The sequence below is a fragment of the Phyllostomus discolor genome, chromosome 6 (assembly GCF_004126475.2).
Source record: "Phyllostomus discolor isolate MPI-MPIP mPhyDis1 chromosome 6, mPhyDis1.pri.v3, whole genome shotgun sequence".
Lineage (NCBI taxonomy): Eukaryota > Metazoa > Chordata > Mammalia > Chiroptera > Phyllostomidae > Phyllostomus > Phyllostomus discolor.
Window position 1 is genome coordinate 37,825,177 of NC_040908.2, and position 26,932 is coordinate 37,852,108.

At 34.6% G+C, this 26,932-nt stretch overlaps 2 protein-coding genes across 10 annotated transcripts in view; one reads left to right on the forward strand and one right to left on the reverse strand.

Moving 5' to 3' along the window:
• VRK2 (VRK serine/threonine kinase 2) overlaps positions 1-8,134 on the forward strand; it is an 89,120-nt gene extending 80,986 nt beyond the window's left edge. For all 6 annotated transcript variants that reach the window (XM_036027991.1, XM_036027988.1, XM_036027989.1 and 3 more), the window contains one exon: positions 5,576-8,134. In XM_036027991.1, coding sequence (XP_035883884.1) covers positions 5,576-5,887 — 312 coding nt within the window. In that variant the 3' untranslated portion in view covers positions 5,888-8,134. The remainder of the gene's footprint in view (positions 1-5,575) is intronic.
• Positions 2,961-26,932, reverse strand: part of FANCL (FA complementation group L) — a 57,483-nt gene continuing 33,511 nt past the window's right edge. For 3 of the 4 annotated variants that reach the window (XM_036027994.1, XM_036027995.1, XM_036027996.1), the window contains 7 exons: positions 12,450-12,600; positions 9,271-9,354; positions 8,758-8,803; positions 8,598-8,679; positions 7,675-7,791; positions 6,345-6,416; positions 5,863-5,995 (listed from right to left, as the gene is read on the reverse strand). In XM_036027994.1, coding sequence (XP_035883887.1) covers positions 5,960-5,995; positions 6,345-6,416; positions 7,675-7,791; positions 8,598-8,679; positions 8,758-8,803; positions 9,271-9,354; positions 12,450-12,600 — 588 coding nt within the window. In that variant the 3' untranslated portion in view covers positions 5,863-5,959. Of the gene's footprint in view, positions 5,996-6,344; positions 6,417-7,674; positions 7,792-8,597; positions 8,680-8,757; positions 8,804-9,270; positions 9,355-12,449; positions 12,601-26,932 lie in introns of all 4 variants that reach the window. The other variant, XM_028515324.2, reaches the window with a different exon arrangement.

Genomic DNA, 26,932 nt, shown 5'->3' on the forward strand with positions numbered 1-26,932 from the left:
TTCAGCTTCCATGTTTGGGACTGTGAACCAGCTCAAATCAATGATTGTACGTGGTATGAGGTAGGGGTTGAGGTTCGTTCTTTTCCAGAACGAATAGAAAGCCAGTTATCCCAGCACTACTTGTTTAAAAGACATTCCTTTTCCTAATTAAATATGTTGGAAGACTTTTTCAAAAGTCAGCTGACCGTATTTATCAAGTTGATAATATTTCTAATGTATTGAGAATTATCATAAATGGGTGTTGAATTGTGTTAAATGCTCTTGCTGTATCTGTTAATATGATCATCTTCATTTTTATACTATTAACATGGTGGGTGACATTGATTAGTGTTTGAATATTGAACTAATCTTACATTACTCAAATCAATCTCACTTGGTAATGGTGTCTTATTATTTTCATATGTTGTTGGATGCAGTGTGCTAGTATTTTTTAGGACTTTTGAATCTGTTTATTAGGAGTACTGATTTGTAGTTTTTATTTTATTGTCTTTGTCTAGTTTTGGTGTTAGGGTAATGCTGATGAGTTGAGAAGTTTTCCTTTCCTTCTAATTTCTAGAAGAAAATTAGTAGAATTGGTGGTGTTTCTTTTTAAAATGTGTTGGAGAATTCTCAAGTGAGAGCATATAGGCCTGGAGCTTTCTTTTCCTTTTTAACTATGAATTAAGTTCATTTACTAACTGTTCAGATAATATATTTCAAAAGTTGGGAAAATTTTCTGTGAAGAGTTAGATAGAAAATGGGTTTTATAGGTCACATGGTCCTTGTCACAACTATTCAACTTTGTGTTATAGCACAAAAGCATCTTAATAAAATACATAAACAAATGAGTATAGCTGATTCCAACAAAATTTTATTTATGGCACTGAAATTTGAATTTCATATAATTTTCAAGTGTCATAAACTATTTTTTCCTACCATTTAAAAATCTAAAAACTAGTCTTAGTTGGTACGTTCTAGGAAAACAGGTAGTGTGCCAGATTTGGCCTGCTGACTAGTTTACCCTCCTAATCTATTTCACCTTGAGTTATTTTTGATAATTTATAGTTTTTTAAGAATTGTTCCATTTCGTCTAAATTGTCATATTTTTATGTTTAGAATTATTCATAGTACTCCCTTATTTAAATCCTTTACTGTGGAATCTGTAGTAATATTTCTTTCCAGATATTGATTGCTTCTGTTTCCTCTTTTTTTTTTAGGTCAGGTTTATCAATTTTATTGGACTTTTTGCAGAACCAGTTTTTGTTTGATTTTTCTCCCTCTTTCTTTTGTCAATTGCATTGATTTCTGTTCTTGGATTTATTTTCTCTTTTTCTAGTTCCTTAGGATGGAAACTTAAGTCTCAATTATTGAATTAAAACTTTTCTTTTTTTCCAATATAGGTATTTAGTATTATAGATTTTCTTTCCAGCACTATGTAAACCATGTCCCCCACTTTCAGCTTGATTTTTGTTTTTCTTTTTCTAGTCTAGGTGGAAGGTTAAATTGTTGATTTGAATCCTTCATTTTTTTCTAATACAAACATTTAATGTTATAAATATCCTGCAAAGCCCCATTTTAAATGCATCCCATGAATCCTTATATATTGTATTTTCATTAATTCAAGACATTTTGTACTTTCTCTTGAGACTTATTTTGTGATACCTTATTATATGTTTATCTTTCTGTTATTGATCTCTAATTGATATTGTCTGAGGACATACTTTGTGTAATTTTGTTTTAAATTTGTTAAGGTTTATTTTATGATCCAGGATAATCATCTGTCTTGGTGAATGTTCCAATTGCAGTTGTAAAGAACGTATTTCTCCCACGTTGGGGTGCAGTCCTCTATAAATATCAGATCCGATTGGTTTGTGGTATCATTAATTTCTTCTATAGCCTTGCTGATTTTCTCTAGTAGTTCTACTAATTACTGAGAGTGAGGTTTTTGAGTTGGGGGAAGTGGGCTGCTGCCTCTTGGCTGTCATTTGCTGAATGCATAGCAGTGGTGGCCAATAGGGTTCCTAGCCACAGCGTTTGAGGGTTGATGTCTCTTGGCTGTTTGCTTACCACAAAGTGGGCATGGTCAGTAGGACCCTACCGCACAGTCTCCATAATGTCTGGTGAGGTGCAGGAGAGGCACAGTGTTGGGAAGGACAGTCTACAAGGCTCTGCCCTATATTCTCCATAGTACCTCGTGGGGAGGGCAGGGGTCACCTTTAGTAGTGCAGGCTGGGAATGACTGACATGGCTTTCATGATTTCCATTAACACCTGGTGAGATAGGATACTACCTTGTTAGTGAGGGGATGGTCGACAGGCTCCACTCTAGTTTCCTCAGTGCTTAGTGGGGACCATAGGTTTGCTCCTCAGTTAGTACAGGGTAGTGATACTTGGCAGGGCTCCACCCCACAGTTCCCACAGCAGCTGGTGGGGGCTGGAAGAGGTCCAGCTTGGTTTTCCCCTAGAGTACAGCAGGCATAGTCAAAAGGCTTCTGTCCTATAAACCTGCCATTTCCCTGGCCCCTTAGGATTTTTGGACCTTTTTTAGTCTGTGTATATTGTTTTCCAATTGCAGGCTGCTTTATGGTCCAGATGAACCAGAAAGAGGGGGATTAGGATGAAAGATTCATAGCTAGGTCATTCCTCACATCCTGGGGTCTCTGTCCAGTAAGGCTTCTCTCTATTCTACAACTTTCAAAATGGTCTATATTAGTTGCTTTTTGTCTAAAGTCTTTAGTTATAATTAGCAGGAGGAATAGTTTAGAATGCTCTTACTCTGTCTTGTCTGTTAATCAGTGCCCCTCACCTGCATTTTGAAGGCTTCAGTGGATATGGAATTTTTCATTCTGAACTTCAAAGATGTCGTTTCCCTGTCTTTGTGGGTGTGCTTTCTTCTGATAGTAAGTTAGCCATTATTCCTATCATTGACCCTTTATATAATGCATCTCTGTTTTGGCTGCTTTTAAGATTTGCTGTTTTTTTAATCTTTGATTTTTTAGGGATGGATGTCTTGTGTTTATTCTGCTTTGGGCTCATTGAGCTTCTTTTACCAGTGGGTTGGTATTTGTCATCACATTGGAAAATGATTTATTTGATCTGTTTCCTGCCTTAACTCTTCTTAACTTCTCCTTCTGAGAGCCAAATATATGCAGATTAGAATGCTTTGCCTTATTTAACAGATAACTAAAGCTCTGTTCATTTTTCAAATCAGTCTTTTATCTTGTACTTTAGTTTGGATGTTTTTGCTGGGCCTCCCACCAATTATCAAATTAGCTGTGAAATCCAGACAGTGAATTTTTCATGTCATATTTTTCAGTTCTAGAAGTACATTATATTTTCCATGTCTTTGCTGAGTTCATCTTTTCACTAATTGTGTTTAACTTTTCTTTTAAGTCCTTGAACATATCTATGTAGATATTTTATTGTTGTTTGATAATTAACTCTACCATCTGGGTCATACATGAGTCTATTTGTATTTTTTCCCTTGTACTTATGGGTCAAATTTTCCTGCTTCTTATGTGTAAAGTTTTATTGTATGTTGAACATTCTGGGTGCTAAGTTCTTGAGATTCCACATTTTATTAAAGAGTGTTGAATTTTGTCCGAACAGGCAGTTAATTTACTGGTGGTTCAACTTGAACATATCCTGATTTCTGTTTAAACTTATAGGGGCTGATCTAAAGTAAATATCATCTTAAATTGTGGCCTTTCTAGGGTCTGGGTTGTTTTCCTTTCCTCAAAAAATCAGTCTTGTTTTCAATGCCTGATCAGTTGCTACATGTATTTTGCTCAGCTTCATTGTTGTAATTATTTCATGGCTTTTCACAGCAGGAGGGGAAGTCTGATAGCTATTACTCCTGGCCAGAACTTAGAAAGGGTGCTCATTTTTTCATAGCTTCCTTACTGATTCTAATGTGTGTTCAAGGCTAATGACTGATCATAATGCAGGGTTTCATGATATCATCACTACTGGCATTTTGGGCTGGGTTATTTGTTGTACGGGGCTGTCTGCACATTGTAGGCCACCATCCCTACCCTTTATTCAGTAGATGCTAACAGTACCTCTTCCCACTGTGACAACCCAAAATGTCAAGAAATTGCCAAAAGTCCCTGTGGGACAAAATTCTCCCGGACTGAGAACCACTGCTGTAACAGAATAAATCATTGCATACCTTAAGCCCATGCTCCTCAGAGCATGTTATGCCTACCAGCTGCACCAATATCACCTGGTGGTTCTTAGGAACACAGAACCTAAGATCTCATCTCAGACCTTTTGAGTGAGATCTGCTTCTTAACAAGGTAATCAAAATGATTTGTTAGCTTTTTAATGTTTGAATGTCATAGACCAGGAACCAGTAAACTTTTTCTTAAAGGGCCAGATAATACATACGTTTAGGCTTACAGTCCAGTCATTGTCAGAACAATTCAGCTCTGCTGTTGTAGCGTAAAAGCAGCCACAGACAATACAGGAAAAATGGGTGTGGCTGTGTTCCAATAAAACTTTATGAGCCACACTTTTCTAAAGTATTCCACAGACTATCCCAATAGGATCTCTCGGTAAACTGAAGACAACTGGTGATTAAACTCTTTCATGAGCACATGCCCATTTGATATTATTTGTTGTTGCTTAGAGAGATGAATAGGTTACACACATATGCCTTGGTATTTTAGTAGCTTGACTTCTTATCTAGGTGGGGCTGTCATCCATTTCCACATCTAAATTATATATAGATGCTGCTTGAGTTAGCTTACCAGTGGTTCTGAGCCTTCAGAAATATCTGACTTTAGGGCACATTTCTTTTTCTTTGTGGAAGAACAACATATTGATATTATTGGCCCAGTGAAATGACTATTCACTTATTTTGCCTTTAGCAAATTAAGCTGATAAAACTTTAGGAAAACTGCATTGGTGTGAATTTGCTAGAGTAATTTGAAGTCAGTCATCCTCCTTGCCATACCACATGTTCCAAGTCCCCACCAAAGGACAAAGGTACTTTGGCTACATCTCTTGACATTTCGTTAAATGCTCCTAGGCATTCAAGTTTAACACTGTGAAACTTTTATTTGTGTAGTCTCTTTGTTTCCTTTTATGCTAGGAGAAAAGACTGAACATCTTTTCCTAGATCAACTTTCTGGACAAATTAGGATTTTAATCAGCTGTCTTCTTGAGGTCTGTTATCAGAAGATGCCAACCTCCAGAGCCCAGGCAGGAGGCTGCAGCGGGCAGGCTGCTAGCCCAGTCCACTCAGTGGGTACATAGCCGTGTTGCTCCCCAAGAATCACTGTATTAGTTATTAGTAACCAGAAAGATTTCTAGTTATTACTGACATCCATAAGATCACTTACTGGCTTACTAAATGTTTTAAAGGAACCAATGTTAACCAGATTTGACTGTTTGGTACTGGTAAGTACTTTATATACTCCTAAAGTCCAGGATCTAAAAATAACTTCTCAGGTAAAATAAACACACAAAAACTGATTTAGCATTCTTAGAGTACACAAAATATATACTTGATAGCTGTATATACTTATGTATTTTATTTATGTATGCATTTATGTATGTAAATAAATGTATATATTTATTTATTTTTTCCACAGGAAAGCACAAGGAGAAGACAAAAATATTATGAGTCTCAAGAACGTTTGAATGAAGTAAAAAGTCCTCCACAAAAAGATGGCTGTATGCAGTTCCCAAACTCATTTTATGAACCCCAGCAAGATTTTACCAGTCCAGATATGTTCAACGAGTCAAGACGCCCGCCTTGGTGCACGCGCACTTCTACAACTCGTACAGAAGTCACAGGCTTAAAGCCGTCCACCCTCAGTGAAGAGACAAAGGCAGATGTATATTTTTATGGCATCATCATTCTTTTTCTTTTGATTGGTATTCTTTCTTTGTATTTTCTTTGAAGATACCAAACAGAATTCTTTGGATAATTTTTAAAGTTTCAGTTCTTCACAGAAATGTTACATTCTTACATTTCAGGGCTTCCTCCCAGACATTTTTAAGGTAATTGGCTTAAAAAAAAGAGAGAGAATACATTTTAACTAAGTTTGAGAACATTCTTAAAAAACTGCTTTATACTAAAAATGGTGTCATGATACAGTTTGGAAATACTTTTCTAAAGTTTCAGATCACCCAGAAAATCTAAAACAGGAGTTATTTTAAAAAAGGAATTAACCATTTTTGATCAAAGGGTCAATCTGAAAATTAAAATGCTATTTATAAGGACAACTTACGTTACAGAAACTTTTTTTTTAATACATAAGTTATGTCTCAAAAAGTTTTAGATAAGCTGATATAGATACGTCTAAAATGTAAAACTAAAGGCTAATGACATTTTATGAAATGTGATTAATGGCTTACCTTACTACAATATGGACATTCACCAAATAGGATGTTAAAACTCTGTCTGCTAGTCTGTAGTCCTCTCAACCACTGAAGATTTTAAAAAGAAGAGAAGATAAAGGAACCAGTATTAGCATGATTACAAATACTCCAGAAATATTTTCCTTTTTTTTAGTGCATTATATTTTTTATTCCAGAATATTTACCTTCTTAACTTTCTTTTGCAAGAGTAAGGGGAACGTGTTCTGAGCAAATACCAGACCACTAATATGCTGAATAACAAGGGGAAACAGGCATGGATTTCAAGGTCTATTCACACTGGTGTATAACCAAACTATGGGCCCCTGTAAAACTTTGATGAAAATTATTCACCTTTTTTGCACTTGAAACACACAAAAATGATGCATACAGGTCTATGGGGTTCACAGACCTACCTAAATCCATTAACCACAAATGAAGAACTAGTACTGTAAAAGATACCATAGGCTCTTGAAAATCTAGATCTTACTTCTGGTGTTCATCACCAATAGTGGGGTAATTCTCAACCATTAATTACAAGCATGAGGCAGTTTTAAAAATTAGACGAGTGAGTATTTATTATTATAAAGAAACACATGTTCCCTTAAGAGTATCTCTAAAATTAGAACTGGTATTTTATGATTTTATATAAGTTAAACTGACATCTCTACCTCAGTTCTCCCTTATTAAAATACAGATAGCACCAACTACTATATCTAGTCATAAAAATCAGGTAGTGATACTAAGAAAGACTCAGAAAATTGAAAGCACCGTATAACTAAGGTGTTTTGTATATTGATGCACATATAGTTTATCATGTCAACTGTGCCCTAAGATGAATACTATTGAGAGTAAATGACTAGAGACAGGAATGAAAGCAGATTTCACATATAGTAAATAAAATGTCACTGACTGAGAGTGCTGTGAGATACTCAAATGTAGCCTGAAAAGTAACATACTCCATAGTGCGAGTTCCCTTGCACCTATTGCCACCACTCCTCCCAAGTGGATGAGTCTATAGTTTGTATGTGGTTACACAAGGTATTTACTAAAAGATTCCACTGTACCATCAGTTTAATTTATGTGTCAGTAGTAGTCCATAAGCGTATTCTGGATAAATATCCCCCTTCTTGGTTACTTTAGGACATTTTTCCATCATGAGAAAGCATGAAGACAGGAAGCACATGGACATCTGAAATGAACTAGTAATACAGGAACTAATGGCAAAAGGGATCATATTGAAATAGATTTTGCAGCCTATACATTTCGAATATGCTTTCTTCCTCTGTTGTGTTAGCTGAAAAAAGTCTTGCTAATGTTTTTACTTTACCTCATATAAGCATATTTGATGGAAAGGCTGTCCACACTGGGGATTATCACACACTTGGTCAGGAATGGCACCATCCAGCTGAAAGGCATAACAGATTCCGCAATCCATAGAAAAATCCTTCAAAAGAAAAATGTAAGTGTATGTGTTTAAAACATACAAAATGAAAAATGAAAGAATTGAGTAATGTGGTATAGACAGTATAAAACTTTTATACAATTTTTATGAAGGTAACTATCACTTATTAAAATATTAATACAGCCACGTTACTATTTAACACTTTATTTGTATGAGAGTGCTCTTTTTCATCCAATAAATTATACACATAGCTATATAAAAAACATTCTATTTTTGCCTCACAAAATGAGCTTAAGTTTCCCATATTGTACACCGATATGTAGTATGTAAAAATAGGAACTGATATCAGCTAGTGGCTACTAGCTTCAAAATTGTATAACTAAAGGAAAAAGACAAAAACATGTATACCAGTTTAGTGGTCTACAATTTAGCAGCTTTGTCAAAAATCAGTTTTTATTTGCAATGTAGTGGTGTCTGATGAATTTTGAAAAACTGTATTACCATCCATCACAAACACTTATATTAAGTGAATTAGAACTTCATTTCAGTCATCCAGAAACAGATAGTATAGAAAGTCCAAACATTTTATTAGCTACCTTGGATCTGTCCCCCTATTATTAGTAATAAAGATGTGTGTCATTAATTTACTGTTATAAACACCATGGAAAAAAGTATACTTATAAGCACCAAAGGCTAACAATTTCTTTGATGCACGTGTTACTTGTAGTTCAGAAAGCTATTCTTACAGTTCCCTCACTTTCAGCCTCATTTTTCTCTGGTGCCTAAAAGAACATTTAACTTTTACTATGCAATGCTGTCTGGAGTATCAAAGCACTGAAAAAACTTACAGATTTTTCCAGGATAGCACGAGCTGGAAAATCAATTTCTAAAACATCTTTCAAATTCTGTAACAGAGTGTTTTCTGGATCCCTGAAAGCATGAAAACAAATTTGTTATTAAATTTGTAAAGTCACAGAAAAGTAACAATTCTATTGTAAAGATACCTACCACAAATGTATGTTTCTGCTCAGCTTAATTCCCAGGGGTTTCACCACTTCAGGTATAAAAATTAAAAATTAAAAATAAAAGTTCAATAATTCAGGGGTTGCTGCTCTCATATTGTAAAACCATATTTGGCATAGAATTTGTTTCTAATTTAAACTGACATAAAACACTGTTAGTTTTAGATGAACAACATAATGATTTAGGAATATGTATATATTGTGAAATGGGTACCACAAATTGAAATCCATCACCACACATGTATTCATATTTTTCTTGTAATGAAAACTTTTAAGATCTTGCAATAACTGTCAAGTATACAATCCAGTATTGTTAACTATTGAATTTAACTGCTTGATTATAAAATAATATATTAAAAACAGAAGTACACAGTTCAAAATGATGAGACACTTAAAATAACTACCATTAACATTTTAGAATAATATACAGAATAATATTTTAATAGTTGTAGACAAGGATTTTATGATTGTTAAAACATTTAAATCTGAGATCTCACACCATGGTCAGCTCCGAGAAAACAGCACTCAGGAAGCATAGTAGGATGCCTGGGGTCTACCTCTATATTTATTGAAGCATTATGCCCTAGAATAAAAGAATATTAAAGTTTTTAGAAATAGAACAGTTCATTAAACAAAAAAGTAAAGGAGTATCTGGCTGCGTACTTATTTCATTTTATACACAAAGAGTAGCCAAATGTTTTATTTTTTAAAATATGTTTACTGAGTTTGAGAGAGAGGAAAAAGGAGAAAGAAACACCAATCAGTTGCTTCCCGTAAAGGCCCCATCTGTAGATCGACCTGCAATCTAGCTGTGCCCTGACCGGGAAATGAACCCCTAACCTCTTGGTATAGGGGAAAATACTCTGACCACTGAGCCACACTGGCAAAGACCCACATGTTTTATAAATTTTTTATAAAGGTAAATATGTCACTGTATTATAATTTCATTAAAAAAGTAAATTTTGAAATTATAATTGTGGCTAAAGATTTGGGAACCATAAGTTTCAAACAACAGAGTTAATCCATAAATTAGTAGATTAGATTAGAATCCTGGTCAGGATTCAAGGTTCATTGGAATGATAAAGATCTTTAATATAAAAAATCACAACTGACACTGGCCAGCATGGCTTGTTGGTTGGGCATCACCCCGCAAAGTGAAAGGTCCCCAGTTGATTCCTGGTCAGGGCACATGTCTGGGTTGAGGGCCAGGTCCCCAAGTTGGGGCTAGTGAGAAGCAACCAATCAGTGTTTCTCTCTTTCTTCCCCTCTCTCTGAAAATAAATAAATAAAAGCTTTTAAAAATATAATGTAAAAATTATTTAAAAAATTAAAAGAATTACAGCTCAAATATCTACTTTTCATAACTTTCTTGGAAAAGTCATAGAACTATGTTCAAATAATGTATAAAGACTAGAAATACAATAAAACAGTAAAAATAAACATATTTGAGATTTGAGTTTTATGAAGTTTTATAAAAATACTTTCTGAACTCTTTTCCTCCATGTGAAATTTTCCCCTGTAAGTTAAAGGGTTCAAGTCCTATTCAATTTGAACTACTCATTTAGTAAAAACAATTAACCTTGGTTGCAGAATCTATGAAAAAGCTGTATCTATTTGTCACTCAGTTCTTTTATAAATTTTAATTGTATTGGAGTACTATATAAATTTCAGAAATTTTGCTGCTTTTTTAAAAGTGCACAGTATAACTGTTTAAGGTCAATTTAAATTTCATTTTTATGGTAAAATTGTCTTGATAAATTCTATACGCTATAGTGTATATGCTTTTGGCTAACTAAGGTTGGCAACAATATAAATACAATTACTACAGATCTGACAAAAAAAAGAAACCAAGTAAAATAAATGACTATGTCATTCAAGAAAAAAAAACCCAAAATACAAAAAGTTAATTTATAATCTCATTTGTTAATATTTTCTGTACCATGAACACAAATTCCATATTAGCCTCTGGCGAAGTCATCTAATGACTCCAGAAAGTACTTTCAGTTAACTATGGCTATATTAACTAATCTTTTAATTAATGTGCTGAAAACTTGGCCTTAAAAGAGCAATTCATTGCCTGAGGTGGGGGGAAGAGCTAAAAGGTAAACATAGACAAGAGTAAATAAGGAAAACGATTGTTTCTGCTGAACAATGAGAAATAAAAAGTACATTTAATCATAACCTGATAAGAATAAATATTTTAATGCGGACATGAAGACAATAACTACACTTCTTTGAAGAAAATATTTTCATTCTTAAAATCTACTTGTTCACAGATGTACCAAAATTTGGTTAATTATTCCAAATTAAATACTGTTCGACTTTAACAAACTAGTAACAATACTATTTGTAGATTTGCTGTGCAATTATCCTTTCCTCTTCTAATAACAGGTTACTTCTCTTCCCCCAGACAGTCTAGTATGCCTGGATGAAAACTGTAAAGATTGCTTACTAATTGGGATATTATTCATATCAGCATTTCAAAATATACTTTGGAATATATGATTTGTACAGCATTATCTATTTGGGCTAGAAAAACAGGGAGGAAAGATTAAATGAGTATCTTCCACCCATCCAGCAGTATTTAGTGTGAAGTCACACAGGTGTCTCTGGGCCACACTGGAAGAAGAGTTGTCTTGGGTCACACGTTAAATACATTGCGACATGTAATCATAAAAAAAATCTCGTAGTATTTTAAGTAAATTTACAATTTTGTGTTGGGAGGTACTGAGAGCCATCCTGGGCTGCATGTGGCCTGGGGGGCTGCGGATTGGACACCCCTGGAAACACTTAAAATCTTGAGAGGCAGAATTTGAAAGCTGTTTTGCTTGTTCATAATGAAATACATAAAAAAATCATTTTATAGTAAAGAGACTACAGTGATATTTAAAGGATGATATTTATGGTTATATAACATCTTATTTATTTCATATATTGATATTTATAATAAATATTTCAAATATACTCAATTATTATTTTATGCTTTTTGTATACAAAAAGTGGGTATGCATGGCCCATATTGGGTTCTTTTATCCTTCCCTACACTTTTGTCAGAAAATATTCCCAGATTTGTTCACACTAATCTTATCTAGATTCATGGATGAAAACTTCATTTTTTTCTAACATAGTTCTTTTTCCTAAGTAATGTAAGTTTTGAAAAACCTGCTCTACTATTTCTGAGCTAATTAAAAACTAATTAACACTATCTCTGAATGCTACTTCCATTGGATCGTGACCTTTTCTTTCTTTTTTTTGTTTTTAGAGAGAGGGGAAGGCAGGGAGAAAGAGAGGGAGGGAAATACTGATTTGAGAAGAAACATCGATCAGCTACCTCTTGTACATGCCCCAAATGGGGAAGAACTGCATCCTAGGCATGTCCCCTGACCAGGAATCAAAACCAGTGACCTTTTACTTCACAGGACAACACCCAACCAAACCACACCAGCCAGGGCATCGTCAGCTTTTATAATGAGACATCTCACTACTTGACCTTTACCCCTGAAATATTACATTTAAACACTTAGTAATAAAAAAGTTTATCCCAAAAGTTTTAATAGTTGACTTCATGCAGCAGTCTCACCTAAGAGTCCAGTGTCATCTTTAGATTCATTTTCCTAGTAAAAAATACAATCAAACACCTTAAAAAGAAAACACCTCATTAATCCTCTTTTTCCCCACCTACTGCAATTCTGCGTGCTGTTGCACTCCGTGTAGGTTTTTCTGGCTCAAGTACCCAAGTCTTCTCATCAATCTCATCCATAACATCCCAGAATGCCTTGAATGATTCCAATGCTGCCAAAAACTGACTATAAATGCTTATTATGGAGCTCTATAAAAAACAACAAACGAAAGCTGAGTAAGTTGTAAGGCACTATCAATAGCAGGTAATCTTTCACTTAAAATACAACTCAATATAGAAATTTTAAGCTGTTTCATATCAGCTAAAACTAGTCTTAAGAGTCAACTCTCCCTGCTTCAAACTTTTTCACCTCCATCCATATTAACAGGACTATGAAATTCTCAAGAAAGTATGGCATTTCAAAAACCATACTTTTTTTATGATGAATTTTGTATTATATATGAGACATTGTAATTATTAATACAAGGTATGTATAACTTTATTAATGTATATAACAATATTGGGCATAGTGTATACAATTTCAGTATGAAAACAGTATTTTTATTTTTGCTGTATATATCAAATTTAATGCTATACTATTTGACTTGATTAAATTACTTTTAAACATGAATAAATAATTTAAGAATTAGGCAAAAGTATGAAAGTTTTTCACTTAAAAAAACAAATTATAAGATTTCTTTTGATGTTAAACTTTTAGCTAATTTCTGAATTCAGTATTTCAAACATTAATTAAATACATTTTATGGGAGTTAAATACATTTTCACTAAATGATAACACAATGATTCTAAAAATCAATTTATAATTCAAAGTCAAAAATTTCTCAAAATAATGCGGTATGTTTAAAAGATACTATTGTTTACTAATTTTTTTTGTAAAAAGCAATCAAAGCTAAACAGTTTTTTAAAGGATTTTGTTTCAAATAAGCAAAACAAAATCAGTGAACAGTTACCAACTTATACCATATACATGAATAAACTCAAAATAGATAAAATACTTAAATGTAAGTCACAAAACCTAGATAAAAATCCTAGAAGAAAATAGGCAGTAAAATCTTAGATATCTCATGTAGCAACATTTTTGCTGATATATCTCCTAGGGCATTGGACACAAAGGAGAAACTAAACAAATGGGACTACATCAAATTAAAAAGCTTCTGCATAATTAAATAAACCATCAGGAAAATGAAAAGGAAACCCACTGTATATGAGAACATTTTCACCAATGATACATTTGATAAGGGCTTAATCTCCAAAATAAAGAACTAATAGAACTCAACACCAGGAAGACAATCCAATTAAGAAATGAGCAAAGGATCTGAATAGACACTTATCCAAGAGGACATACGGATGGCCCATAGACAAATGAGAAAATGCTCAATGTCACTAATCATCAGAGAAATGCAAATTAGATCCACAAGACACCATCTCACACATGTCAGAATGGCTACTATCAATAAATCAACAAAAGGTGTTGGAGAGGATATGGAGAAAAGGGAACCCTGGTGCACTATTTATGGGATTCCAAATTGGTGTACTGTGGAAAGTGATATGAAGATTCCTCAAAAAGTTAGTACCAGCATACTACCCAGGAGCTCCACATCTAGATATTTATCCAAAGAAATCCAAAAGCACTCATTCAAAAAGATAATATGCACGCCTATGTTCACTGCTGCATTATTTACAACAGCCAAAATATGGAAGCAATTTAAGTGTCCACTGATAGATGAATGGGTAAAGAAGATGTACGTGTATATATGAAATATTATTGGGCCATAAAAAAGAATGAAACTTTGCTATCTGCAATAACATAGATGGACCCAGAGGCTATTTTCCTAAGTGACGTAATTCAAAGACAAATACCTTATAGAATCTAAAAAACAAAATAAATGAAAAGAAAAAAAAAACAAACTCAAAGAAAACAAATTGATGATTGCCATATGGGAAAAGGGTTGGGGTACTGGGTGAAAAAGGTGGAGGGATTAAGAAGTACAAATTGGTAGTTATATACCAATTTTCATGACTATATTATAAAGAAGATAAAGAACATAAGAGTATAGGAAGATAGTTAATATTATAATAACTACATTTGGTGTCGGGGGTACTAGACTTAGGGCAATCACTGTAAGATATATAAACGACTAATCACTACATTGTACACCTAAACCTAATATAATAGTGTATGTAGACTTTGAAGAAAACAAATGTTAAAAGCTTTTTTATGACAATTTTATATTCTTTGTGCTTTTCCATATTTCCAACATGTATTAATTTTAAAATCATAAAAAGCTTATGTAAAAGTAGATATGGTCTTACAGTCATTTCATCTCATTATATCTACAGTATAGGGAAAAATAAACTTAATTCAATGAAACTAATATTTCAACCATATGTCTGGACTATGTTGAGATCTGATACAAAAATAAAAGAATCCAGTTCATAAGGGGAACACAGGTCTAATCTTCATAGTATAAAAGTATCTGAGCTTAACCAAAACAAATTCAGCCTCTGGAAGCCTTAAAATTGCATCTATAAATGTAGGTGTGCACTAGATAGCTTCTAAGGTAACTTCGAGCTCTACAAGAATTCTAAATATAACTTGGAAAATCCATAAAGTAGGCCGTTCTGTCCACTTAAAAGTACCTATATTTCAAGATCTCAATGACTATAGTGTACTCCATTTCCACTTTTTGTTTATAAATATTTTATAATTCAAATTAACTATATACCATTAAGTATAAAAAAACTTATGATTTAATGTACAGCAATCATTTCTTTAATCAAAAGACTGAAAATTGAAATATCTGGGTTACATTTTATATCCCCATGTATTTAAGGAAGAAATGAAAGATGCATTATATACATATTTTCTTTTTTATTGAATTTATTGGGATAACATTAGTTAACAAAATATTACAGGTTTCAGGTGCACAACTGTACACCACATCATCTGTACATTGTATTGTGTGTTCACCACTGCAAGTTAAGTCTCTATCCATCACCATTTACCCCCCTTTACCCTCTTCCACCTCCCCCAGCAATCACCACATTGTTGTTCATGTCCTTGAGTTTTTCCTCTTTTTTTTAACATCTTTTTTGCTCAATCTCTCCATCCCTCCCATATCCGACAGCTGTCAGCCTGCTCTCTATCTTTGAGTCTGTCACTACTTTGCTTGTTCATTTTATTCATTAGATTCCACATATGAGTGAAATCATATGGTACCTGTCTTGCTTTCACTGGCTTATTTCACTTAGCATAATGCTATTACTTTCTAAAATACAAGGAGATCTTTCAACTTTTCAGAACTTTTGAGTTCTTGAAATTGGTTTGGAACCACAAATTCTGAGCAAGAATAACAAAGCAATTATATACTTTAAATGTGGTCAAGATCCAAAAATAACACCCAGCGTGATGCAACTCATTAATTACTAATCAAAGGAAAATGGCATCCTTCTTTGTACATATACATAGCACTATGTTAAAGGAAATAAAATAGAAGAACAAAGATACAAGACAAAAACTGGGAAAAGAAGAATAGAAATTAGTAGTTTAAAAAACTATAATGAAACACACAAAAGGCTTTGCGTCTTGATAAACTCTCACAGAGCAATATACTATCTCACAGAGAAGAAAAGTACCTGTATCCCAGAAACAAAGATGATGTAGAATAGAAGCCTCTCACCTAAGCCTTGCTATGGTAGGAGACAGAAGAGGAAGACAGGATGGCCAACAACCTCAGCAACCTCTTATTCTTAAAATGTGAGTGAGTGAGAGAGAGACAGAGAAAGGAAAAAAAGGAGAAATCCTGAAAAAGTTAGAAAATACAAACAAGGTGAGAAGAGTACATTTTATTCTACCTACTCCAAAGATTTGCAGCAAGAGCCCATGATGAAGGCATTTGAACCACAACAAGTTATTTTATCTGTGTCTGTCTGTCTGTCTTTTGGTCCATTTATATGGGGTGGGCTGTAACAAGAAAAAAAGGCACATACTAGATGCCAGAGTTAGAAAATTATCTCTACATTACATGCACAGGGAGCAGAAGAGCTAAGTTTAACAGGGGAGCTATTCCCTGATATGGAGTCCAATTTCCTGTGTTAAAAGCAAAGGTCAGAAGAATAAAAGAATGTATTAGTCTTGAGGAAAAAAATAGACATCTTCACGTGATCTGAAAATAGCAAGCATAAAAATATTGAGAGATCAATCTAATATCAGGTTCACCTGAGGCACGTAATAAAATTCTCTGCACTGAAATCAGAATATCTGGACTGTTCTGTATATGGGCTTTTCAGTGAAAAGATGTGTATGTGGGATCCCTACATTGATTCACTGAAAATTTCTGAACAAACATAACTAAAAAGATTTCTGAACAGTTTTGTCCTGTATGATAGATTCGACATTTAAATCTTGAGATTATGAACCATTAGAAAGTCTGCTCAAAGTTAACCAAATCATGACCTTGCAAAAAAACCCCAACAGATTTATTGTTTTTTTCCAGACAGGTTTTAAAATGCTAAAGCACAGTCAGACTATTTTGGCAATGCTTGCCAATTTTTATGTTGGAAGACATGCATAAATCAAGTACCCCAATAGTAAAACAGGGAAAGGTCAGGTTGGTGGTTCTTATTCATATTTAATAAATAAAATAAACCATCAGAAGACCAGGTTGTATCATTACTGAAAAGCCTTAAAAGGTATTACATTTTCTTACAAAGCTTAGCCAGTAAATAGGGAGACAGATGAAGTTCTCATTAGCTCCATGGCTACAAACTGTATCTTTAGTGAAAGCAATCAGTCGTCTGGTTTCCACATTGTCAATATCCACTGATGAATTTTTGTATGCTTAAATCTAAATTCTTTTCAAAATATATTAGTATCACTTAATGAAAAGGTGAGAATTTTTTTACATTCTACAAAGAAGCTAGGTAAAAAAAAAAAAAAAACAGGTACAAGTACAAGCTAAGTAGGATTAGTCCTCCAATGTTCTTTTTCAGACTTTTTTTCTTAGATTATTCTAGGTCCTTTGTAAATATAAATTTTTGAATCATTTTGTCAGTTTCTAAAAAGAATCTGTTGGGGTTCTGACTGGGATTGCATTAAATCTATAGGTCAATTTGGACAAAATTGACATCTTAAAAATATTAAATCTTTTAAGCCATGAATATGGTACATATCTCCAATTAGGCCTTTAGGCAAAAAAAAAAAAATTGCTGACACGTCACCAAAAAAAGATGTGTAGATGACAAATATGCACTTGAAAATATGCTCAACATCACTGGTCATTAAGGAAATGCAAATTAAAATCACAATAAGCTGCCACTATACACCTATTAGAAATGCTAACGCAAAAGCAAAGACTCACTATAACAAACATCTGCAAGGATTCAGAGAAATAAGAACTCTCAAAAACAATTGCTGGAAATGTAAAATGGCAAAACCACTTTGGGAAACTGTTTAGCAGTTCCTTAAAAAATTAAACATACACATCTATGACCCAGCCATTCTACTCTTTTCTCTTCATTTATTGAAGAGAAATGAAAGCATATGGTTCATATAATGACATCACATAATGTTCACAGCAGTTTACTTGTAACAGCCAACTCTTGAAAACGACCCATGATGTCCATCAACAGGTAAATGGACAGTAAGTGGTAATATAGTCATACAGTGGAGTACTACTACTCAGCATAAAAAGAATGAACTATTATTATATGCTACAACATCAATGAATCTCTAATTATGCTGAGGAAAGAAATCTGACATAGAAAAGTACACAGAATTATATAAAATTTTAGAAAGCAGATCAATGCTGTCCAGTTGCCTGGGGACCAGACAAGCGGGAGAAGTGAGGGGTTAAAAAGGAAAAGGAGGAAACTTGGGTGTAATAGAAATGTTTATTATCTTGATTGTTAGGAATGATTTCACAGGTGTAAACATCTGTCAAACTTACCAAATTATACACTTTAAATACGTTTGGTTTATTGTATATATCAATTATACATCAGCAAAGCTGTTTAAAAAAACACTCCTTTTGATTTCTGGACAGTAATGAATCCACATAGCAGTGCTTTCTTTTCAGTATAGATTTCTCAACAATTAGAAGCTTCTAAACACTTAGCAAATACCCTGGCTAGCGTAGCTCAGTGGATTGAGCACGGGCTGCGAACCAAAGTGTCGTAGGTTCCATTCCCAGTCAGGGTACATGCCTGGGTTGCAGGCCATGATCCCCAGCACCTGCACATTGATGTTTCTGTCTCTCTCTCTCTCTTTCTCCCTCCCTTCCCTCTCTAAAAATAAATAAATAAAATCTTAAAAAAACACACCACTGTTAAAAAAAAGTTGAATCATATGAACTGAGAAGTAGAGAATGAATAATGCATTAATTTAAAAAAAAACCAAAAAAACCTGAGCAAATGAAAACATTTCTAACAGCAAGCACAAAGGCAGAAGAGTAACCATTCCTAAATCTACCACTCAGAGAATGAAATTTTATCACTTATATGTATATATAAATATATAAAATGTGTATATATAGCAAAGAAAGAATGAAAAAATATATGGGAACTAAGATGTTAGCTATTCCCCTATAACTGTTATTAAATTATGTTAAACTAGAAAAGCACTTAAGCAGAAAAGTGTGAACACTGCCAATCTCAAAATGTAACGCTTATTATCTTTAAAAGCATTTTGTTACTTTTATAATACCTGAAGTGATATAATAATGTCAGTCACTTAACCAGATCGTAGAGTATAATATCTTCATCTTAAGTACTATTATTTCCAGTATTTTAATAATTTTCTCACAGTCCTGAAATGTGATCTTTTGTGCTCTGATGACACTTAAATTAATAGCATAATTTTCTGGTACTTGCAACAGATGCTTTCCATTCCAATTTTTTTATACTTTCCTATAATACTTGAAGATAAATCCTCTAATAATCATTTTTGTCTTTATCTCAGAGGGATTCAAAAGGCTTCAATAGAATACGGAAGTATCAAGAGATTAAACTTTTTGAGAAATTTAATTTTAATATTAATTGCAATATTTCCAATCAGATATCTTTACAGAGATAACTCCCTTAAACATTTGGTTCATTTGATCTTATTTGCAAGCTTCACTGATGTTCTCAACTCTTTCTGTAGGTACCACTGTACTAAATCTATTTAATCAAATGCTCCTTTCTGTCAAGCAATCCATACAGAACAGTTCATGTCTTCGTATACTTATGTTTATTTTGACTATAACAAACCACTAATGACTGAAAAGTTTTGCCATTATTTTTAAGTCATGTGAACAAGTTACCTGCCCACATGGGTTCACTTTGTCTGTAGCCATTACAGAATGATTGTAGCAACTGTTTACAAGATCAAAGAAAGAAGGAAACATCTGTCAAGTATAGTTGAAAATAATTAAGTTCTATCAATATGTGAAATTTTCAACTCCTTTTTTCTTATCCAGCAACCACTAATCTAGAACAAACCCTAGTGCACAGCAGCCTCTCAATCAGCTTGCTTCACTATATATAGTCTTGCCATCCTTAGAACCCTCTATACTGACAGTATAAACTATTAAGAAAACATGTTTTGTTGAAATCTAACCCAGAGAGGTGTTTTGAGGGGGGGAAAAACTATGTGGAAAAATTGTAATATATCTGGCATCTTAAGGAATTTAGGAAGTTGTAAGTGAAGAAATAGCAGAACTTAAACCTACAATTTCATAAATTTATTAGATCAGAGTCCTTGGTTCACCTTACCCCTATTAATAGCCAAACCAACCAACCAACCAAATAAAAAACACTTTGAGATATGCTATTACAAAACAAAATTCTGACCATGTCACACTTCTTCCACATAACCCCAACACTTTGAGAATAAAGCTCAAGCTCAACAGAATTAATATAGCAGACCTGGCCGAACTCCAGCAAAAGCTTCTGTCCATAGAGCACCAAATGATGTGTAATTCATGCATTATCTCCTACAATTTCATGCCTTTGTTCTTCGGCTAATGCAGTTCTCTCCTGAAGTTTCAACTCTCCGCCCAATCCTAACTTTTCATTCCTTAAAACTTACTGAGCTTAAATAATACAGGTATTTCATCCAGAAAACTTGCTTGATCACATCAGGTTAGATTATATGCCTCTTTTCCACCTTATCAAAACAGCTCATCATATCACTCAACACATTTTACTGAAATTATCTTTTTAAATACCTCTCTCCTTATCACCAGGAGTTACTCTTGAAAACCTCACTTAGGGTATTAAAACCTGTCTAATTTACTGTAACATCCTCAGATTCCAGCTCAGTATTCTATACATAGTAGATAAAAGGTATTTGCTGCATTTAAATTGTTGCCTACTGAAAACTATCGCTTCTTGTATTTGTTTATGTACTTTCATGAGTTAACTATGAAGAGGAGACTTGACCATGACAGCTACACAATTTACTCTAATAAAGCACTAAAAATAGGATATAACTTCCCTAGTAGACCTGTGTGTCTCAGCTTCCATACTTATCTTCCTTAAGTTCTCTGAGTGTCCAAAGAACCCTAAACTTCCCACACTAACACCCACCAAACCATACAAGTGGGTGGGAAAATAAATCAGAGGATTTATTTCTTTTGTCATTTGCCTCTAGCTGCAAACTAGAAACTCTACTCATATTTGGCATACTTATATAAAATTTCAATACTTCTATTTAACTAGAGGTCACTGGTGAAAACTATGAAAAAATTAACCTATTCGTCAGAATTCAAATAGACAAAGTAAAAACTACGCATTTAAGATTATATGAAAAGACAGTTACAGCTACTAGGTAAGTAACATACATGAATTAAATACAAACATCTAATTTCAGTCTCTCCCCAACACTCACTATCACTAGAACTATGTTGTTGTTGCTTTATTTCTTTTTCCAATTGATGGATCAACTGATCGATATAAAATACATCATGACCTAATTGGGTTTATTTCAAGAATGCAAGATTGGTTTAACATTAGAAAATCAAACAAATAATTTACCAGATCAAGAACTCACAATAGACTCATGTACTCAGACTCATTCCTTCGGAGTTCCAGTACCAGGGTAGCAGCTTGAAAGGTACCAGTGGTATACAGGCAGAGATGGAAGTGTCTGGCATCTGGGCAAGCAGAGGCCACTATGCATTTGCTGAGCCTCCCCCTTTCAGAGCCACAGAGCTGGCAGACTCCTACTGTATCTGAAGCTCCATCAACTTGGCTAAAAGTGTTTTACCTGCCTTGGAGATCCTCAGAGACTCTGCCCCACCCAATCTATTTTCCATTTGAATGGCTCATCTTGGCTCAAGCTTCACAACTTCCTATATCCTATCAAAGAAGCAACAGCTGGCCTCAGTGAGCTCCAGGCTGGGCACTAGCAGCATCCAGATTAGTTTCACAGTTTGGCTTTCCTGGAAATCTCTAAGCCGAGCACAAGTAGCAGCCTTCTCCTATTGTTTTATAGCTCAGGAAGGGCACCTCTGGGCAAATGATAGGTAGGGGCTGACCTTGGCCTGTGCCACCCAGGAAATCCCAGGGCCAATGGACAGCTACAGACCACATCAGAGCATCACCACCCTGCCTCTGAATAGCTGGTCCTCCACGGAGGGCAGAGTTTGGTGGTCAGTGGTCACAGTCAATCCTTGCAGCTGACTAGGAGGGTAAATCCCTCCCATTGATCTGATAACAGCAACCAAGGCTCAATTACAAGAGTAGAGTGTACTCAGATGACACGAAGGGTGCACCTGAATACGCAGCTTGGGTGATAGGGGAGGCTATGCCACTGGACCCAATAGGACACTTCCTACATTGGGCCACACTACTAAGGCACAGAGTCAAAACAACTCTTCCTAATACATACAAACAAACACAGGGAGGCTGCCAAAACAAGGAGACAAAACATGGCTCAAATGAAAGAACAGATCAAAACTCCAGAAAAAAAGCGAAACAAAATGGAGATAAGCAATCTATCAGATGCAGAGTTCAAAACACTGGTTATATAAGGATACTCAAGGAACTTAGTGAGGGCCTCAGCGGCATAAAAAAGATCCAGTCAGAAATGAAGAATTCATTAATTGAAATAAAGAACAATTTACAGGGAAACAACGGTAAAGTGGATGAAGCTGAGAATCAAATCAATGATTTGGAACATAAGGAAGCAGAAACCAACCAAGCACAAGAACCAGAAGAAAGCAGAATTTTAAAAATGAGGGGAGTATAAGCAGCCTCTGGGGCAACTTTATGAAGCCCAACATTTGCATCATAGGGGTGCCAGGAGGAGAAGAGAAAGAGCAGAACTTGGAAATCTATTTGAAAAAAAAAAAAAAAAAAGAAAACTTCCCTAATTTGGTGAAGGAAATAAAACATGCAAATCCAGAAAGCACAGAGTCTCAATCAAGTTGGATCCAAAGAGGACCATACCAAGACACATCATAATTAAAATGCCACGAGTTAAAGATAAAGAGAATCACAAAAGCAGCAAGAGAAAAGAGAGTTACTTACAAAGGAGTTCCCATAAGACTGTCAGCTGATTTCTCAAAAGAAACTTTGCAGGTAAAAAGGGGCTGGCGAGAAGTATTCACAGTGATGAAAAGCATGGACCTACAATCAAGATTACTCTATCCAGCAAAGCTATAATTTAAAATGGAAGGGGAAATAAAGTGCTTTCCAGACAAGGTAAAGCTAAAGGAATTCATCATCATCAAGCCATCATTACATGAAATGTTAAAGGGGCTTAATTAAGAAAAAGAAGACCAAACTATGAACATTAAAATGGCAACAAACTGCCCTGGCTGGTGTGGTTCAGTGGATTGAGCCCCGGCCTGGCAAACCAAAGGGTCACTGATTTGATTCCCAGTCCAGAGCACATGCCTGGGTTGTAGGCCAGGTCCCCAGTAGGGATAGCATGAGAGGCGACCACACACTGATGTTTCTCTCTATGTGCCCTGGACTGGGAATTGAACCGGCAACCCTTTGGTTTGCAGGCCAGCACTTAATCCACTGAGCTACACAAACTAAGGCTAAAAAAATATTATTTAAAAAATGACAACAAATTTGCAACTATCAACAACTGAATCTGAAAAATAAAAAGAAACTAAGCAAACAACTAGAACAGGAACAGAATCATAGGTATGGGCATCATTTGGAGGGTTACCAGCTGGGAGAGGGAAAGAGGAGAAAGGGAAAAATGGTTCAGGGATCAAGAAGCATAATTGGTAGGAACAAAATAGACAGGGGAATGTTAAGAACAGTATAGGAAAGGGCCCTTTCCCTGACTGCTGTGACTCAGTGGATTGAGTGCCAGCCTGCAAACCAAAGGGTCACTGGTTCAATTTCCAGTCGGGGCACATGCCTGAGTTTCAGGCCAGGTCCTCAGTAGGGGTTGCTCAAGAGGCAACCACATGATGTTCCTCTTCCCTCTGTCCCTCTTTAAACTCTTTAAAGAATAAATAGTATAGGCAAGGGAGAAGCCAAAGAACTTATATGCAGGACTCATGGACACGAACTAAAGTGGGGTGGGGGGGGAATTTCTGAAGGGAGGGGAGTACTGGGCAGAGGGGAGCAAAGGAAAAAAAATTAGAACTGTAACAGCATAATCAATAAAATATACTTTAAAAATGTTACTGAATAAAACGGCAATTAACAGGTTACTAAGTCCAGTAAATCACGTTGCTATTTTTTTTTTACCATATCATGTATTTCCATAACGAATGAAATTTCTTTGTTTTGATTGCTGTGATGTCTTTTTATCCTTACTACTGTGGCAATAACAAGATTACCAGAAGATAAAAGCATTTTTAATTAACCAACTTAAGAGTGAACAAAAATCTAGTACTATGGGTTCTCCAACAAAGATAGCAAAGAGAAAAATGGTAAGAAAGATAATCTAGTAGGTCAGAAAAGAATTTCCACAGGATTCTCACAGTGGATATTGAGGGATTTTCCCCCCTTGTCGTTTCAAACCAAATTTATTTTTCTTTACATCTCTATGAAAAAGTTCATTATTCCATATAAATATGAACTGAGGTAAATGGCAGTCATGTGACTTGTTTGAAGTTATACAATTAAGTCAATGGCTGAACTGTAAACAGAGCCTAGGATACCCAACTGCCAGTCTGCTGCTCTAACTAATGTTAGATTACATGCTCCCTGCTATGTAATAGAACTGTTTCCTTTAATTACAAATTCTTTGTTCACCACCAGATTATCAGCCAGAGGCTTTATCATTAGTTTTGCTCTTCTTGCATTCATGGCATTATTCCAAGAATACGAGATTTCCATGTTAAAAATATAAAGACCTCTGCTTACGGTATCATACCAAATCTGAAAATTCCAACCACTCTGGCAAGAATACTTCACCAAGCCTGCATTTAATGGCACATTTATAGGTAACTGCAATTTTAACAACCATTTCAGGTTGGTCAGTGACCTGGAGAAAATGAATTTTGTTTTTTATAGAATCAATATCAGTGCACTTAAAATTTTACATTAGGGACTTCTACAGTCGCATTAGTCAACAATACTCACATATATGACTTGTATGTAAAAGTCCAAAAGACAGCAGATTGTTAAAGATCCATTTTGGAGCATTTGCCATGTTGGAAAGTAGAATAAGATAAAAATCACGGTATACTCTCACATTATTTACTAAAATCTATAAAAGAAAATTCAATGGAGTAAACAAAGTAAATAGCTGAAAAGAGGTGTGCAGTCACTTGTCTTTGAGAAGCACTTTGTGTTTCTTTGGCACATATCACAGCAGCAGTAGTAGCAGCAGCCTTGCCCTTGGTGCTGATTTCTTACTACTCTAAATGTCTCCTCTGAGCCAGAATACACTGGCTGTTGCTGATCATGCTGTGAGACACCTGCACTGGCTACTAGGCTTGTCATGACGCACAAAACCCTACCATCTTCAGCTTGACATTGTGCAAGTTATAATTATTCATCCAAATGAATATGTCAGAGCAGCAGCAGCAGACCTCTCATCAGAGCAAAAGAAAAATACATCAAAACATTATCAACCCAGCAGGAAGACAGGGACCATAAGGAAAATTACCCATTTTTAATATGGATGCCACAAAGCCACATCTATTATTTTACAAAAAGAAAGGAAAATAAAGATCTTCCAAGTTTAAAGTCCAGAAATACTGAATCCAAAGAAAAAGTGTACAAAAGCAGACAAGGAATTTTTTTAAGATCAAGTTATCTATAACCTACTGTCTCTTAAATATAAATTTGTTATTAGACTATAATAGCAACATTTATTTTGCTTAAGAACAACTGTTTAACAATTGGCAAAAAACAAAACAAAACCCTCCCATAAGCAGAATTCTTTCCAACAAGTCAATGAAAAAAAGGCCAAAAAACAGCAAAAAATTCTGATACTACCTCTTGCTTTCAAAACACATTATCAATACTCTTATCATGTCTAAAGACTGAAGAGTCCATAGCCCTGTTAACATCACCAAAATACTTACCATGTACATCCATACTTTAGAAGAATAGGTAAATATTATATTTTGAAAATTTTCTAATATTAAATGGCATGTATAAAAGAAAAACTGAAACCAACCCTGATCTCCATAAACGAAGATGGCACATCCAAATTCTATAAGCATATACAAAATAGGCAAATTCTTATCTTATACTTAAATACTTATTTAAATATTTTAAAAGTATAACTTTTAGAACTATAGAATATATTCTCAGAACAAGATATGCAAAATTTTTCCATTCAAGACAAAAAAATGGTCAAAATCACGAGCAAGAAACTGATAAATGTGACCATACTGAAAGTTAAACTTCTGATTGAGAAACTATTTCATATCCAAAGTTAAAAGACATGCCACAGGGAGAATATACGTACAACCCAAAATAACAGAGAATTATCCAAACTATAGAAGAAAAGCTTATAATAGAGAAAAAAATTAAAGAGGCTAAGATTATAAGCACAGTAATAATGACTTACCATTCTTGATAAGAATTAAGGTCAGAATAAAATCAGACTAAGACTTGGAAGAGGCTAGAAAAGCAGGAATCATACTATGCATTGCTGGGTAAGAGTGGAAACATACAACCAATTTGGGAAGGCAACTGGCAATGTTTAGTAATCTCAAAAAGGTGCATTTACCAACAATCCTGCATCTTCACTTCTAGGCATAACACACACTAAGAGTCTAACATGGACAAACAAACATGTTACGGTGTTCACTGCAGCAAGACATTTAGTAAAATTGTGAACAACCACATCAGTTGGGCGACAGATAAATTAACTAGTAGATTCATATAATGGAATGATTAATGGATCATTGGTAAACCTCAGAAAAAGTCAGGTTGTAATGCCATACAGAATATGGCATTAACAAATGTAGCAAAAATATGAATACACATCGATACACATTGATTTCAGGGAAGTGGTTACATCTAAAAATAAAAAGAAGTAAATGAAGAGGAAAGGAGAGAGGGAAAAGAGGGTCAAGTCTCAGTTGTTCCAAAAACATTTTATTCCTGA